The 17,448-nt window shown below is 40.2% G+C and overlaps 1 protein-coding gene across 3 annotated transcripts; it reads right to left on the bottom strand.

The window, feature by feature from the left end:
• Positions 1–395: 395 nt before the first annotated feature.
• LOC110664765 (tryptophan aminotransferase-related protein 2) lies at positions 396–4,293 on the bottom strand. 3 transcript variants are annotated; one of them, XM_058132549.1, is made up of 7 exons: positions 3,978–4,293; positions 3,617–3,880; positions 3,202–3,483; positions 1,625–1,928; positions 1,259–1,539; positions 878–1,176; positions 396–767 (listed from the first exon to the last, which is right to left on the bottom strand). In XM_058132549.1, exons 3-7 carry the CDS (start codon positions 3,453–3,455, stop codon positions 556–558), a joined length of 1,350 nt encoding a protein of 449 aa, XP_057988532.1. In that variant the 5' UTR covers positions 3,456–3,483; positions 3,617–3,880; positions 3,978–4,293; the 3' UTR covers positions 396–555. The 3 variants fall into 3 exon arrangements, with proteins under 3 accessions (XP_057988532.1, XP_021680308.2, XP_057988534.1); XM_021824616.2 differs by having other exon boundaries at positions 3,202–3,863; XM_058132551.1 differs by lacking the exons at positions 3,202–3,483; positions 3,617–3,880; positions 3,978–4,293 and adding exons at positions 2,122–2,806; positions 2,915–3,062.
• Between the last annotated feature and the right edge of the window lie 13,155 nt (positions 4,294–17,448).

Raw genomic sequence — 17,448 nt, 5'->3', positions numbered from 1 at the left:
CAAAATTTTAAATTTTTACTCTGCCTTAGGACCGAAAACGAGGTCCAAAAATTCCGAAAAAATTCTAGAAAATTCAGAAAAATTTGTAAACTCCAAATATATTTTTAGTTTTGCCACGTGGTCTTTAAATAAATTTTTAAAAATCATCAAAGTTTATATTTTCAAAAAATCGAACCCAATTTTTAAAATTCGAAAAATCTCAAATAATTTCTTAAAATTTAAATAAAATTAAAATATCAATAATACTCATAAAATAATAAAATTTAAAATTTTGGGGTGTTACAAGAATCATGTGAGATTTTACAGTCCTGAGATGGGTTCTTTTGGTTATCATAGCCTGAAAATTAAGGCATGGAGATAAGTTTTAATGTTCAAACTATGAGCATATAGTTCAGTTATTGTTGGAAAACCAGCAGGAGGATTTCATTTCTGTGTTTTTCATCGCAACGAGCAAATTAATCTCTTTATTAGATTACAAATACGAGAAGGCCCATGCTAGCCGCCTCACTCTTAGATTTTCAATACAAAAAGAAAAAAAGGAAGTCAGTCTGCTGCTCACTCCCCCATGTGTTGGTAGAGATTATCCTTGCGAATGCTGGACAATCTCTCCACAAACAAATCAAAGTTGTCATCACGATCTAGCAAACTAATCCTAACGTATTGCGGGCCAACTCCGAAGTGTCTCCCACCCCTCGTCAAGATCTTGTTAGATCGTAGGAAGCTCTCGCAGTCTTCAATAGGTTCTTCGCACTTCAACCATGCAAAAGCTGCACAAAGAGACCATACATGGGTAAGTGTGTTAATTCCTTCATTATATTTCCGTACATAAGGATAGAAGAAATTGGCACGGGTAATGACTAATGGGCGGAATTTTTACCAGGCAAAGGCTCGAAGATCCTTCCCGTGAACTTGCAGAATCCAGGAGAGAATTCCGGCAAGCTGAACATGCCACTATGTTTCACCGCCACCCTCAGGTTTTGCCATCTCTCTACCATGAGTTGATAGGCAAACTCAAAAAGGGACTCCGTTGTATTGCTGGAAGATTCACAGCTGTCACAAACAACTTTCAAAACCTTTGCAGCCCGCAGCTGCGAATCCTTGGAAACGCCAATGCTGTTGAGCTCGATGTATTTCACTATTCTTTTGGCGATCTCTCTATCCTTAACAAGAGCCCAGCTGGTCAACAGTGAAACTGAAGAGTTAGTCAGAAGTTGCTATATATAGCAGCAACTAGCGTAGAAAAGTGGGATTAACTTACCCAATGCGCATTCCAGCATGCCCAGTGGTTTTGGAGACGGTGAACAGCATAATGTCGTAGTCAGCCGGAGAAGTGATGGGAGTATATTGTGGCCAGTAGTAAGCAAAATCGTGCACCAATACACCCCCACTTCTATTCAGCACAGAATCCCTCAAAAATCCATCTGGGTTATTAGGGGATGTCACTAGTTCGATGAATCGCCCTTCTTTTGCGAAACTTCGGGCATCCCCTTCCCATTTGTATAGCCCAGACTTCAGGCATTCTGTTATTGCCTGATAAGACTGGAACAAGAGGTCACACCGATGTTAGTCCGAAGACATGTGGAGGGAAGAATCTACGATCTCATTGACGCCAAGAGACACTTACAGAGTAGTATGGAGCTGCAGATACAACACTGACAGGCTCCTCTGAATCTTGAGAAGCAAGTGCATATAGCACAGCTTGAAATAGCTGAGTAGAACCCGTACCAACCACAATATGACGGTTCTCAGTGACCGCATTGCCTACGATTTTGTGCAGTCTGAGCACCTGTCTGGCAAACTCCGGCTCTAGAAACCAGCATAGGTTTCCAATATCAGAGAAATAGCTCATTGATTGCCAGCCAGGGATCACAATTGTGGCCTTGTCGCCTTCTTGCTGCCAGAATCTCTCGTACATGGTGGGATCACCACTGCGTTAAGCAAGTTAAGTATAGAAAAACAGAAAATTAGAACCTTAATAAATGTAATGTTGTCAATAATATTAGCAGTATTTTATTTGTATAGGAACAAGAAATCACTAAATTTTTAATTCAACTCATGTCTCTCATATCTGTTTGATTAATTTAGAAATCTGCTGTTTCAGAATCTGTGGCAAGAAATAACCATGTACGTTGATTCTGATTTGGCCTCCTTGCAAAATTCCCACAAGCACACAGCAAGCAGGTAAAGTTCTGAAAAACTGTAAAGAGTGTGGAGTAGGTATAGGAAGGCGGAAATGGTAGGACCCCTTTAAAATGATTAGATGATGTGTATATGCATGGCTGACATCTGTGTATCGCTGGCTAGCTGCTGACCCACTAAGCAGAGTCTCAGTTACAATTTTTGGTATACGTCTCTATAGGACCCACATAGTGCTAGACCCACAAACGCCCACTTTCCATAGAACTTAAAACAGGTCATTAAGGATGGACTTAGCAGTCAGCTTATAGAACTCACATGGCCCCCACAAACATGCATCTACTTCTGAATCCCTATAATGCCTTGTGCAAACGTGCACCCATGGGCTCCTCCAAATTGCAATTAGGTATATAAATTATTAAGATATGTGGAGTTTTAAGGTCCACAACGTTGGTACGTAATGATGGTGCTGGTCAAAATGGCACCGAGCACCATCCACGGTGCAATTTTGCGACAATTTTTGACACAAACATCACTCACACCCCCTTCAACTTGGGAACAGAGAGATGACAAAAAAAGAGTCATCAAGTACCAAAAAAAAGGCACCTCCTCAAGTCTAAACATCCACCGTAAAAAATCTAAAATACACAAAGCCCTGTGACTCTATGACCTGTCTACCCTGTCCAAACACTAACACCATAGCTTGCCAACTACCAAGCATGGCTGTTAATGCTTGAGGTATGCGTGCCCCTCAGCACGCGCTATGGAATCCCAGCACAGAATCAGTAATAAATAAATGAAGAAAAATGTTATTGCGAAATTACCCTTGATAATAATGATATTTCAGTTTTGCCCCTGGCTTGAAAATTTATAACGAAGGAGAAACAAAATATTAATTTTGCTGAAAAAAAAAAAAAAACCAAGACCAAAGATGACAGAACAACAGGCTATGATGATAAATAGTACACAAGAAATGTCTAAAACATCTAGGGAGGAATTTGACAATTTTCTCAAGCGACGAGAAAAGGGGTTTAGCGAAAAAAAAAAAAAATTACTTTCACTTACTGGTCGAGATTGATCGCCCTGTCTCTGTCTCCGTCAGGGAAAGTAGCCGAGGAAGGTGACGAGGTGGCGGAGGACACAGACAGATATGCCCCCTGCATAGGCAGTGCCTCTCTCTGGGAACGGTCAACTGCCATCATGTGCTCTCTCTTTATGTCAACGGTCACATACACCAGCCTCAACATGAAGCTCACATTGATGGCTAGAGATAACACCAGCAAGTTCCTCAAAGTGAACACATTCCAGAACCTAGCCATTTCTTCCAGAAAAGGTTAGAAAGCCGAACTGCAAGAACAGAGTTCTTTGAAGTGAGCAAAACAGAGCTTATAGCTGTTTTTGAGAACACTGTAGATGTGAGCAATGAAGAGCCAAGAGGAAGAAGTTTATAACAGAGCCCAAAAGATAAAAAAAGCTTTACTTGACAAATTGGTGGTCAGGAAGAAGTGTACGATTACGACTATGGTTATTGTGCAATTTCGCGTTATGATTCTCTGGGGAAAGGGCTGAAAAACTTATCAACAGACAGCTTTACAATTCATCAACAGCAATTCAGACGAGAAATGAGCAGAGAAATTTCGGGAGGACTTTGGAAGGACTCTAAAAACCCATTGAAACCGATGGAAATCAGTGAGAGCCTTTTAGCCCATTAAAAACATGGGTCTTTACTGAAAAGCAACAAAATCTGTTCAGAAGTTTGCAGAAAATCAGCAGAGAGACGTTTAAGTTACTTGAAAGTGAATATTCAGAAGCAGAAGCAGGAAAGAACGATAGTTGTTCACCTTGTTCAAGATAAACTGGCATTTCTTGATTTTGGATCAACAAAGAACGAAAGAAGAAACAAGACAAAACCCAGAAATGGTATGATGGGGATGGGCGCTAATATGTGCTCGCAGGTCTATTGCCCACTCTCGAAAAAACTTCCGACAAGGAAATTTTCTCAAGAATCAAGAAATCTCACCCCTTATTTTCCTGGAAAAAAAAATCCCAAGTTTTGCTATGTTAGATCTCAAGAAAATACAGAACACTACCATTCAATTTAAATTGTGCAGATTCACTGCTCCTTTTCTTGTTTTTTCTTTGCGCGTAAATAAAAAATTTTGATATGTACATACAAACTATTATAAATAAATTATTATTTTGTTTTATTGAAGCGCGAGCGGACAAAGGAATATTAAAAGCTGATAAATCCCTTATGCTTTATTTTTCTCGGTTAATTTTTTATTTTCCTTTTCCATTTCCATGCTTTTTAATTTTCTTTCTTTTTTTGTTTTTTTGATATTTTGCTTGTGAAAGATGTCTTATCATTATCGAGTTGTAAATTATGGAGTCCTTGCTTTGGACTGAGAATTGACAGATTTTTACTTTTGGTGACTCGTGCCATGCACTTGTTTAATTGCTTTATTTTTAAAAAATATAAACAATAAGGAGAAAAAATTAAATTAAAAATTATATTTTGGATATTAAATTTAATTTTAGCTCAATGATTTATTTTAATTAATTTTTTTAATATAATTTTTTTAATTAAATCGAAAGACTTAAAAGAATAATTTAATAAATTAATAAATAGGTAAAAATAAGGAAAAAGATGCAATTAATTATGAGTGAGAAATTAAAAAGTAATAAAGTAAAAGGAGACTTTGAGTTACTGATATGAATATTGTAGACACCAAATTTTGATCGACTTTTAAAGATAAGGATCTTTTAAAATTAAAATTTTATTATTCGTTCTCAACCGATATCCCAATCACAGGTAGCTTTTTCGAACTTACTGATCGCTCGTCCTGGAACAAATTGATCTCACGCTCAAGTTAGATTGCTTTTCGATCTCTTGGTCTTCATTAGATGAGTTCGAGACAATATTGAGTCTCCAGACCATACAATCTTACTTGCTGTTGTTCTCTGATCTCTTTATGTACAAATATCACAGAATTTCATTTGACTAATGTTGTTAATCGGGCTTCTCGCCGAATTGCCCAGATATTCCTCAAAATGAAGTTAAGGTTTTTGTCCAGTCTAATAATGGTTCCGACCTTAAAAGTTCAAGTCAGTGTCAAATCTTTGCAATTCTAATATTCTAAAGTTTCATTCAATATTTAGTCAGGACTCCGTTTGGTCTCATGTTTGCGTGTAACTTTTTTTCGATCTCTCAGGGTAATGTGATATCTTCTGATTAATAGTCGCTCGTAGGTTTAATGATCAACCGAATTCAATCAATTAAGTACTCAGACAGTTTGGTTTGGATGCTTTTCGATCTCATCAAGAAATTGAATATGAAAGACTTCAATTCATTTCAAAAATAAAATATGTACAAGTCAATTAGCAAGGGGGGTCTTCTTCGCCCTATGCTCTAGTTTCATTCCTCTCTCCCTCCTCACCCTCGTGCTCCTCATCGCTGTCCTCTTCGGCCTCTGGGATGAGCCTATCCATCCAGGAGAAGTCCTCCTCAGGATAACACTTCTTTAGTTCGGACAGGAGGTCGTTATGGGCTTTCACATATGCCCCAACCTCTTTTGTAGTGCTCTCCTCCTCCTTTGCGTAGAGCTCCTCCTCCTTTGCCTGAAGTTCCTCAGAAAAAAGAGCGAGATTGGCAGATCGACCAGCCCGGGAGACTTCGAGTTCTCGCTCCACTTCAGTTATCCTCTCTTCGCAATACTTCACCCGATCTTCCAGTTTGGCGGTGTAATCATTGGCAGAGGAGAGCTGAGCCTTTGCAGCTGATGCATCCTAGACTGCCTTAAGAATCTCCTTCCTTAAGACGTGGGCTTTTTCTCTGATCACGTGTTGGTTCATAATAGCCTCCAAGCCCAAACTCATGGTTTGAGTTAGAATATCGTCAATACTCTCCTCAGCCAACCGGTTCCGATCTTCTTGGAAGCAGATGGAAGCACCCATGACCTTGGCTAGACTAGGATTCCCTCGGGTGGAACTGTTTCTTTCCAGCGATTGGATAAGAAGACCTCCAAGGGAGAGCGTTCTAACAGTAGGGCCAGAAGACTCCCCTTCTACATTGGAAGAGATCGGAGGAGGTAAACATTCAATCTGCTGAGGAGGAGAGACGACGACCTCTACTTCCTAGACCGGCTACTCCTGAGGTCGAGGAGGGGAGATCGGTACTTCTACCAAGTCTTGTCGAGGTGTCTGAGCAGTGATGGCAATAACCTCTTTCATCGCTCGTACCTTTTGGAAGACCTCCCTCTTTCGCTTGCGGTTCTCTTTGGAAGTGTCACCACCCGCCATACTTGCACAAAGAAGAAGTCAGTGAGTTCACTAAGATTGAGAGACTAGAGATCTGGATTGTACCGGTAGTAGGACCGAGGTCAGAAAGCTAAAGCTCATAATCTTCAACGGAGATCAGCCACATCATCCACCATTTTAGTTCGGCCATGACCTCATCTAAGCATGAATATTTATGGGTGGCTTCCTGAGTTTTTAATTCTTTCACCATGGCGTCTTCATCTTTATTCAAAGTAAGCTTCTTAGGGACTCCGGGGACCAAATAATTCCAATTACGTGGGATCCCCTCAAAGCCGTTCCGATCCTTGCTCCTAAGGATGAAAAATCGATCCTTCTAGTTCTTCAGCGAAGAAGGGAGATCGGTGAAAAGCCCATAGTTCGGCTTTGCCTGAAAGAATAAGAATTCGTCATCCTTTCTTCGGGCAAGCTATGTAGCTTGGCAAAGACTCTAACTATGGGCTCCAGTTTTTTGGCTCGGTAGAGGCCTTTAAAGGCTACTAAAGTCCTCCAGGAGTTTAGATGCACTTGAGCTATCGAGACATAGTAGAATTTTAGAACGGCCTTGTAAAATCCATCCAAGGGAAAACGGAGCTCAGACTTCAGCTGCTCTTCGTACACTATGATAAGATCGCCTTCTTCAAAGAAGTGATCGGCCCGAAGATTGCCATGGCATCTGATCAGTTCAAAAAAGTTGATCCGCAGATTGTATTCTTGACTTATGGATTGGAGATTAGTCTCTCTAAAGACTGACGACAGCTCATCAACTGGCAGGTTCTCCTTTCTCAAAGACGTTCCTCTCTTCAGTCTGGTAGCTAGACCAATAACCGGAATGATGGCTGTGCTGGATTGTCCGATTGGTCTAATTGCATCGCCTTCTTTCGAGGTCCAAGAAATATGGACAGATGGTGGGCTCGCAGCTCTCTGACCTTGGTACCACTCATTTTCACAAAATAAAAAGGAAAATTAACTGAGAAAATATCAAAACCCTTAGAGGAGCGTGAATCGGTGTCTGAAAACTTTAGAAAATGAGAGGAAGTGTTGAAATCGGTAGAGGAAGGTTTGAAAATGACATAAGGAAACAAATGACTCACCTTTCCCCTATTTATACCCATCTGAGCATTAAATACTCACGAAGTCCTAAGTGACACATCGGTTAGCGGAACCGAGCTGCCTCCTTGACCGTCGCAAGAAGATTCCAGAAATATATTAAAAAATCGGATAAATGAGATCGGTCAACTAAGGTCATCAGATTGAACAAATTTCCAAACCCACGAATTGGCGAATAGCGATTCGTCTAGGGATAAGATGGAGTACACTTATCAGAGATTGGAAAAATAACCAATGCAATAACAAAACAAAAACATTCGAAGTAAAAATTTCATTTCATTTCCAAAAGATCTGATTACATCAGTTGGGCAATCTCAAAAGATCATATTATTTGAGCGATCTCTCAAAATCAGCACTACATTCTACCTAGCTTAAGATTATTCCGAAGCATGCGGGCCTATATCAAAGCCTAGTCTTGTGGCTGAATCAAAAGAAGTGTTTGATCAGAAAGCTAACAATAAATATTGGGCAAATGTACAGCTCAGGTAGGGTGACTATGACTCTTATGATATTGAGCGGTGTCATTGTTGATGTCATCGACCAGGACCGAGCTACAATCGGGACCCTCAAAATGGTAAGGAACCAATTGAACTTCAAGAGGCAGTCACCGATATTAAGATTGAAATTAGCGGTCCTCTTGTCAGAGATCAGTCTACGAGCTATGCCGATGGGCCGATCTGAGATCAGTGCGTTAGTCAATTTTAACCTTGATCGGTTAATTAGTCCAATTTCCTCACCATCATCGGATGACACCCTCATAAACCTCTGATCACCAGAGTTGCTCATTTTTAGGAAATGAACAAGGAAAGCATTTGGAAAAAGATTAAAGTGGTTATCATGGGAAGTATTCTTGCCGAAAAAAACGGGCACTCAAGAATGAAACATTGAAGGTTCATCGAAGAAAGTTATGAATATGCAAAGGAAAATCCCTCGGCATATATATAGGGCCTCGGCATTTATTGCATACAGAACTCGAAGCGGACACATCGGTAACGGAAAGAATTTATTACTTTGACCAATGCAAGTTAGATAGAGAGAAAAGATCAGGAATAAGAGAGATTGGGAAATAAGAGGGGACCCAATGCAAGAGGTAGAGATCGAAATAATGACCCTAAAAGGGGATGGTCATAATGGGAAGATCGGAAAAGCAAAGAATGACCCGTAAGAACTCAGGGAGCTGAATAACTACCGATCATTGTCTTTAATTAGCTTCCCCCACCGTTAGATCAGAGTTAGTTAAAGCATTGCAGACATGATTAAATCCTCACCACACATCTCATTTGCAAGGACACCCTCCTAGCCGCCAGACACCAAAATGGTTAAAGCGGCCCTGTACATCCCAATTTACACCGTTGATTATAATTGTAAGGATGGATCTGGAGCCCTCAGATCAAAAGCAGATGGCAGATTCAACGCTTTTTATTCCCAGCCTTTGGATCCATTTCGTAAGGCGAGACCCTTGACTATTGGATTAAGGGAAGAAAGGACAGATATTCTGAACGGAATCTCGACCTTTCATTTTGATTCTCTTTAATTCTCAGATATCAGATTATGTCCTTTTGAATCTAAGCCTTCCGTCTCCCCTTTATAAGATCTTGACCCTTCATTTTGGACACCCATTCCCTATAAATACCTACATGCAATACTGTAGAAGAAAAAAGGTGGTGATTATCGTGGAAAGACTCTGGACTTTGATTTAGTCTTGCTACTTGTCATTCGGAGCTTTCAAAGTGTTGAGAAACTTTAGAAACTAGTTTTCTGAAGTATTTCATCCAAAGGAGCTCTAAATCCTGAGATTTTCCTTTTCAGTTCCTGTGCACCACCCTGTGAAACCATCTTTACTCCGCCTCATTCCCACCGCCCTAGTATCTGTGCATTACTCTCCGAGCTCAGCTTCGTTTCGATTTATTCCCATTACCTCGGGTAAGATCAAGTCCTTCAGCCATCAGCTTTCACCTCTCCAAGATTTGTGGATACCGGAGTCAGCTCACCTGTCTCCTTAATTTTCCATAGGTAAGCGTCTAAACTGTCATTTTGTTGAATATCCTTAGTTTATTTTCTCCAGTTTTCTTTTAAAGTTTCTTTTATATCCAGTCACGCTAAATCTCAAAATAGGTTATCTAGGACTATAGTTATTTCTTGTGCCTTCTTTTTATTCATTCATAAACTCCATTTATTGTTACCTAGTTTTCATTCTTTTCGAGAATAGATGTTCGAGTCATCGGCGACTAGTAAATGCTCTAAAGAATATAGGCATGAGTACTTTAACATCAGAGTTTTTGGTCTGAATAAATGAAAAATGATAAAGGAAGATAGGTGTAGCAAAGGTCGAATAGGTTGGAAACAAGATTAGGTCAAACAAATAAGTTATGATGTCGGGCCTTGGAATGAACCCAGGCATTAAGATAATAGATCAGGAATTAAGATAACTTTGGATCCCAGGTGAGCGAGTAAAAAGAGATCGGATGACGCAAATCCAAGAGTTCTCATAAAGCGATCATGCGGAAGATCGGCAAGGAGTTCAGTCTTTCATCCACCATCTAGTTATAAGGTCCCGTAGGCCAAGAAAAGCTTTACACAAGGGTTTCCTGTGTCTTCGGTACTTCATAAAAAGGGGGTCAAAAAAGACCCTTTACCAGAATCCTTAGTTCAAAGTTCCTATAAAATGCCATTCTAATAAACACATTAAGAGATCGGGGGAGAGTTCTTACCCGAACTCAATCTAATTTTTAACACAATACATTAAGAGATCGAGGGAGAGTTCTTACTCGAAATCAGTCTAATTTTTAACGCAATACATTAAGAGATTGGGGGGAGAGTGCTTACCAAAACTCAATCTAATTTTTAACACAATACATTAAGAGATTTTTAACACAATACATTAAGAGATCGGGGGAGAGTTCTTACTTGAACTCAGTCTAATTTTTAACGCAATACATTAAGAGATCAGGGGGAGAGTTCTTACCCGAACTCAACCTAATTTTTTTAACGCAATACATTAAGAGATCGGGGGAGAGTTCTTACTCGAACTCAGTCTAATTTTTAATGCAATACATTAAGAGATAAGGAGAGAGTTCTTACCTGAAATCTTCCGCCTAAATTTTAACAGAATACATTAAGAGATCGGGAGAGAGTTCTTACCCAAATTCTCTTAGCTTAAATCAAATTAAAATATACCAAGAGATTGGGGGAGAGTTCTTACCTGAGCTCTCGAATTAAATGCTTAATACATAAAGGGATCGGCGGGAGAGGTCTTCCCAAAGTATCCCAAATACTAGGTTAAGGCCCGATGGAGAGTTCTCCTCAAGGCACTCATATTTATAAGACAAAATTTCCCTGAGAATATCACAACTTTAGCATTCATATTAACCCTCTAAAAATCTATTACATAACACCTATTCACTAAAGGGTCATCTCATGTACTCATGTTCTTGGGCAATCCAAAATAGTGAAATATCAAATATTCCTTTTATCCGCACAAAGGATTAACATCATCATTTTACCCCCTAAATTATTAATTATAAAGAGCACAATATTAAATCTGCTTACCCTCGTTGAGGGATGAGGTGGGGTGCCTAACACCTTCTCCACCCGTATACGGACCCCAAACCTAGAATATCTGTTTTCAAAGCGGATTTTAATTTTTACAAATGGTTTTCTTTAATTTCCCTCAAAATTAAAGTGGCAACTCCTCACTTTTCCCACTTTGGTGAGATTCATTCGGCAACCGCAAAACCCTTGCGACAGCTTGGCGACTCCACTGGGGACTTATCACCTTAACCCTGGTTTAGAGGTCCAAAAGCAGATTTAATTTTATGCTCATGTAAATTAAAATCATAATTAGGGGGCTTAACTTACAAAATTCGAAATTCTTAATATATTGATTATTGTTATTCTTTCTAACCATTTTGCTTATTTTGATTATCTTATTTATGACAGCAATCTTCGTCTAAAACTCCCCCCATATAGGGAAGAGGTAAATATGTCCCTTCACACACTGATTACTTACACGATGTCCTCACACACTTCAGCAATTTTTTCGTCATTATCATAATGGTGAAATGAGGCTCTACTGTTTACAGTAGTGACGATTTGGGAACCTGTGGCTTTGGAAAATTAGACCTTGAGCTAAATCGTCACATTAGTCACAGCCTATGATAAGCCATCCTTGAAGGTAGGATCATCCGATTAGATAGTACCCACCCGGTGTCATGGTTACTCTATTTTAGGACAAAAGGGACATACTTGCTTTTATCTTACTTTGTTTATATTTTTAAATTTTTCTTAAATAATATGAAGGTAATTTTGAATCATACTGTCAGGATGATCTAAACACCTTCCTACTTCGATAGGTGTATAGATATTGTCACGCCAGCAGTATAATTCAAAATTACCTAAATTTATTCTGCTGACGTATTTTCTCTGTAGGCATTATAAATTGGTGTCTGCCAAGGGTAAGGAAAACTTTAAAATGGCATCCTCAAGTCAGTCAACTGAAGGAGTTAAAAGGCAAGAACAGAATGCTAGACAATGGTCCAAACTAATTCATTGTTTAAAGTCCCCACAGATTGATGACATAGGGGCAGATATTGGCCCATTACCTCCATTGGATCCAAGTAAGGTTGAGGTTAGAATGACCGATCTTGAGGATTTATCCAGCAGTTGGAAATCACTTCCCGATAATGTCAAAGTAAAGTTTGAGAAAAAGAATGAGAGGATTACAACTTTGATACGAGTCAGAGTATAAGTTCCTGCATTAAAAACCATGCTATCAACTTGGAATCCCAGGTATGGGGTGTTCTCCTTCAATGATATCGATACAATTCCCACTATAGAGGAATATCAGGCGCTGCTAGAAATCCCTTATATGGCACAGAATCGGATTTATCTAAACCTTGAGCATAGGCAGACCTGGAAACTGTTCGCGCATATACTTGGAATCTCTGCAGATAAAGCAAAGGCAAAGGAAACCATCAAGGGAAGCACACATGGGTGGTATTGGACTTATATCAAAAAGCATTTGGATTTGCATATTCAGAGCAAGCAATGGGAATAGGCTTCGTTGGCACTAACTTTGGGAATTTACGGCCTGATCTTGTTTCCTGGGCCTTTGGGAGTTATAACTTATAGCGTCACGAAAATGTTCTGGGCGGTAGAGAAGCAAAATGTCAACCCAATACCTGCCATCCTCGCAGAGACCTTTTTGGCTCTAACGTATTGCCGATGATAGGGTAAGGGAACTATCAAGTGTTGTTCTCAATTGCTACATCTTTGGATCCTCAGCTACATCTGTCCTTTGGAGACTAAGGGATTAACCTGGTATCCCAGCCAACCTCTCATCGAAAAAATGGCTAGATTGGCAATAAGTCCAAAGAATGAACTACAATGGCAAGAGCAGATTCTAAGCTTCAACATTCACAACTATTGCGGGAGGAAGTTATGGACTATGGGCCAGCCCATTTTGTTCAGTACAGGGGATAATCACTTGGTACTTTTGATAGGACTGACTGGGTGCACAAGTTACATCCCAGCTTTGGTATTGAGGCAATTCGATTCCACCCAGTTCATGCCCAATGTTAAAGGGTTTCATCAAGGTCATTTCTATCATAAACCCGGCAGAGAGGAAGAACTGAAAGCATTTTGCAAATCATGGGAAAAGGTCACCATGATTGAACGGTCGCCTAAAAGGCCAAGCACCACGGAAGATTACCTCAGATGGAGAACAAGCAGAGACTAGGGATATCAAGTTTCCGAACTAGCAGAGGTTAAGGGAAGCACGCCTCATCGAGAAGTTCTTTCAGAAGAAGTTAGTGCCAAGTTGGTCAGCTCTCTACAGAATTTGAGCGCCGAGAACCAGCAATTACAAGAACGTATAAGACAGTTGGAAGACCGACAGCAAATCCTAAAAAAGAAGGTAAAAAGGCTCAGGGAAGAAGTGATAGTGGAAAAAGTAAAATTTGAGAGACAGGAAATACAGTGGGAGAAAGAAAAGACATCGCTTCAAAATGCAGTGAGAGAGGCAGAATGGGAAATTACAAGAGAAATTGGAATATTAAGAAATACTTATGGAAGAATATAAACAGGAAAGCAAAAAGAATAAGCTTGAATTAAAGGAGCAGGCACAACTTATTAATGACATTTTGAAAGAATGTGCCAAAGAAAGGAAAGAAAAGGAAAGGCAAGCAACCCTTCATCAAGAGCTGAGAGAAAATGTTGACCAGTTAGAAAGAATGATAGCACAAGGAAAACAAGAACTACTACTAAAATCTGAGTACGCCTTGAAGACATTCAATCCTGCCAGACAAGAAAAAAGACTCTGTGAATACCTCGAAAAATGTCATTATATTTTAAAAAGTCTTCCTGAATCTAGACAATAGCAAAGAATGTTATGTATGAACAGATTGTTAATGAATTGTTTGAACCATGTTTAGCAAAATATGAATGAATAGTGTAACTCCCGTGGAAACTATCCTCGTTAGGGTTATATGAAAAGATGAATGCGTCATATGGACAAGTATCATAGACACACATACGATCCCGTCATTCACTGTTAGACTATTGAGTGATACCATGATAAAGTTGACACAATTTGCCTTCTGCAGACTCCATTTTGGCGGTTATCTGCCACTGTATCCTTTGTCTAGTTAGGATCTTTAACTCTAACAGAATTTAAAACTAAAAAAAAAAACTTTCCATAGGAAATCAACATTTCTCCAAACAAAGCAAACCCAATCGAGCAAGCAGTTCAACAAAAAAAAGTGTACTTAACAAGGTCCTGAGCAAATAAGATAATGGAAGACCAGGAACAAGTACAGAACCTACAAGGACAGGTTTCGGAATTGAGAGACCAAGTCTCAGAGTTGATAAAACTGATGAAGGAGATGTCCCAGAGTAAAGAAACCATTCAACCTACACTAGAACCAAATTTACCAGTACCTCCCCCATTCGCAATGACGGTTTATTCCCATCAAGCTTCAACCTCTTTCACCTTTCAGCCTCCTATTCCTGATCCGACAATTACTGTCAGTCCAACATTCCCAAATAATGACTTACCCTTTTCTTATCATCGGACTGTCTCAAACGCTGAATTTCACCCTTCCATACCAATCCCTTCAGTTTACCCTACAACTAATTTCCCAACCAGAGGCGTGGCTTATGTAGCAGGGGGTGAAAATAAAGAAAAAGAAAATGAGAAGTTGTCTGCTGTAGAGGAAAGACTAAGAGCTATAGAAGGTTTGAACATGTATGGCTCAGTTGATGTATCTTCACTGAGATTGGTACCGAATGTAGTGGTACCACCTAAGTTTAAAGTTTCAAACTTTGACAAGTATACCGGAAATTCAGACCCCCGCATCCATTTGGCCACTTACATAGCCAAAATGTCCGCCCTCATGGAAGATGATAGACTTCTAGTCCATTTCTTTCATGAAAGCCTCTCCTGGGCAGCCTTGCGATGGTGCATACAACTGAATAGGAGTAAACTACCCTCCTGGAAAGATTTGGCTGATGCTTTCCTCAAGCAATACAAATTCAATTGTGATGTAGCCCCGACACAAAGAGACCTTCAAAATCTAGTGCAAAAAGAGAAGGAGAGCTTTAAAGAATATGCATAGAGATGGAGAGAGAAGGCAGCTGAGGTATATCCTCCAATTACTGACAATGAGCTTTGCTCTCTATTCATTGAAACCCTAAAGGCCCCATATTTCAATTTAACAATCGAAAATACGTCCAATAGCTTTTCCGACATTATCCAAGCAGAATTGAAGCTAACCTCAGGTTAGGAAGGTTGCAGGAGTTGACTGGAGAAAACTCTGCAAAGAAAACTGCTAGTTTCAGGAGAAAGAAGGAAGGTGCTGTGCACTCTATCACCAGACAAGCTCAACCACCCCTCCCTCAAAATAACTTTCGACCATACCCTCCAATTCAGGGTCCAATAATAGCAAATGTTCCACCCCATTTTCTAAATTATCCTCACCCTCGCCCACAATATCCACCTCAAGCTACTTACCACCCTAAACCGCCTGCTCAACCTATTCAGTTGAGACCACCTGCTCCTCAAACTAACCCAATACCATAAAGGAATCCTGATCCACCTCTCCCCCTTCTGTTCAGTGAAATCTACAGATACCTATTGGGTATAAATCAGATAGTGTCCATCCCCCTTGACCCGGTTCAGCCACCATATCTTAGGTGGTATGATGCTAATGTCCGATGCAAATATCATGGTGGGGTAGTAGGGCATTCAACTGATAATTGTGGAGCTCTTCGAGGAAGGGTACAAGCTCTGATCAGGAATGAATGGCTAAAAGTTGAGAGAAATGGCTTGGAACTACAACCTCCAAGTTTTTACTCAGAGCGCATCCAACAGCACTTCAATTCCTACCCTCAACCATACCCACAGTCAACCCATCACCCCTCCTAAGCCATGCTTTGCCCTACACGAGCACTTCAAGATGACTTACATAGGACCTTTCAACAATACTACTCCCCAACCAAACCCAAAACCTATCACAACCAGTAACTTGCTCCCACATGATCAGGAGGTAGAATTTATAACCAGGAGTGGGAGATGTTACTGAAATGATGAAGCAGAAAAAAAGAAGGGGAAAGTAAAAAAGGGAGAGCCATAAGAAAATATGGAGGAAAAGGCTGTAAGGTTGAGAAAGGGGAACCTAGTGAAAAGAAAGAAGAAGAGGAACTGCTACTACAGATTATGAAACAAAGTGAATATGACATCATCGAGCAATTAAGAAAGACACCCGCTCGAATTTCCTTGCTGTCACTGATTTTAAGCTTGGAAGTGCATCGCCACCCTTTGCAAAAAGTTCTGGACCATGCCTTTGTGACCCTGGATATCACACCGAGGCAATTTGAGAAAATGGTTGAGCAAATTCAGGCATCCAATTTTGTCACTTTCTCAGAAGATGAAGTAGACCCAGCTGGCTTGAAACATACCAAAGCTTTGCATGTGACAGTCAAGTGTAAGCGGTGCATAGTTGCTAAAGTCCTGATTGATAATGGATCTGCCCTCAATGTCTTGCCTAATGCCACCTTGGCAAAATTACCTGTTGATCCATCAGCCATACGCCAAAATGCCATAGTAGTAAGAGCCTTTGACTGTACAAAGAGAGAGGTACTAGGGGACATCGATTTGCCACTTCAGATCAGGGCATGCACTTTTAACGTCACATTCCAAGTAATGGATATTGAGCCTGCATACACCATGTTGTTAGGGAGACCCTGGATCCATTTGGCAAACGCGGTACCTTCAACTTTGCATCAGAGGATCAAATACATCATGAGCGGCAAAATCATCACAGTAAGAGGGGAGGAAGGCATGCTAGTCACTAAGCCCCAATCAGTTCCTTATGTAGAAACAATCGAAAGATCCTTAGAAAGTTCTTTCTAAGCGCTGGAGTTACAAGGAACTACTCCGAAGGATGAAGGAGCTGTGGTAATGGTTGCAAAGGTGATGTTGAAGAGTGGCTATGTAAAGGGCAAGGGATTGGGTGCAGCATTACAGGGGATTGTCGAACCTGTACCAGCTATTCAGAAGATCGGTCGCTTTGGCTTGGGATATGAAGAAGATGCTTTAGTAGATGGAAGATTCCGGATAAGGAATAAGCTCAGGGATAAAAGGTTTGACCGAACAGTTGAAAAAGTAAAAGTTGTCCCGAAAATCACAGATATTTTTACCAAACCAATCATCGAGAATCCAGAAGAAAGTGAAGAGTCTCCTTTAGAACCATCCATCGATGTCATACAACTAGACTCCATGTCCGAGGCGCTGATTTCACCAATTGCTGAAGGGCAAGAACTTGATAATTGGGAAGCAGAAGATATCCCCGTGCTTAATCTCGAGACCATTGACCAATCCACACCTAATAATTCAATTGACTCTGAAGTTCC

Source organism: Hevea brasiliensis, chromosome 13 (assembly GCF_030052815.1).
Source record: "Hevea brasiliensis isolate MT/VB/25A 57/8 chromosome 13, ASM3005281v1, whole genome shotgun sequence".
Lineage (NCBI taxonomy): Eukaryota > Viridiplantae > Streptophyta > Magnoliopsida > Malpighiales > Euphorbiaceae > Hevea > Hevea brasiliensis.
The sequence above is the reverse complement of the archived record's forward strand: the minus strand, read 5'-3'. Positions and strand labels throughout refer to the sequence as shown.

Bases quoted from the DNA above. Each gene is read 5' to 3' on its own strand.
- LOC110664765 (XM_058132549.1), bottom strand. From the start codon at position 3,455: ATGGCTAGGTTCTGGAATGTGTTCACTTTGAGGAACTTGCTGGTGTTA. The intron at 1,540-1,624 runs GTAAGTGTCTCT...CTCTTGTTCCAG, and splicing joins CTGCAGCTCCATACTACTCT to TCTTATCAGGCAATAACAGA. The intron at 1,177-1,258 runs GTAAGTTAATCC...ACTGTTGACCAG, and splicing joins CATGCTGGAATGCGCATTGG to CTGGGCTCTTGTTAAGGATA.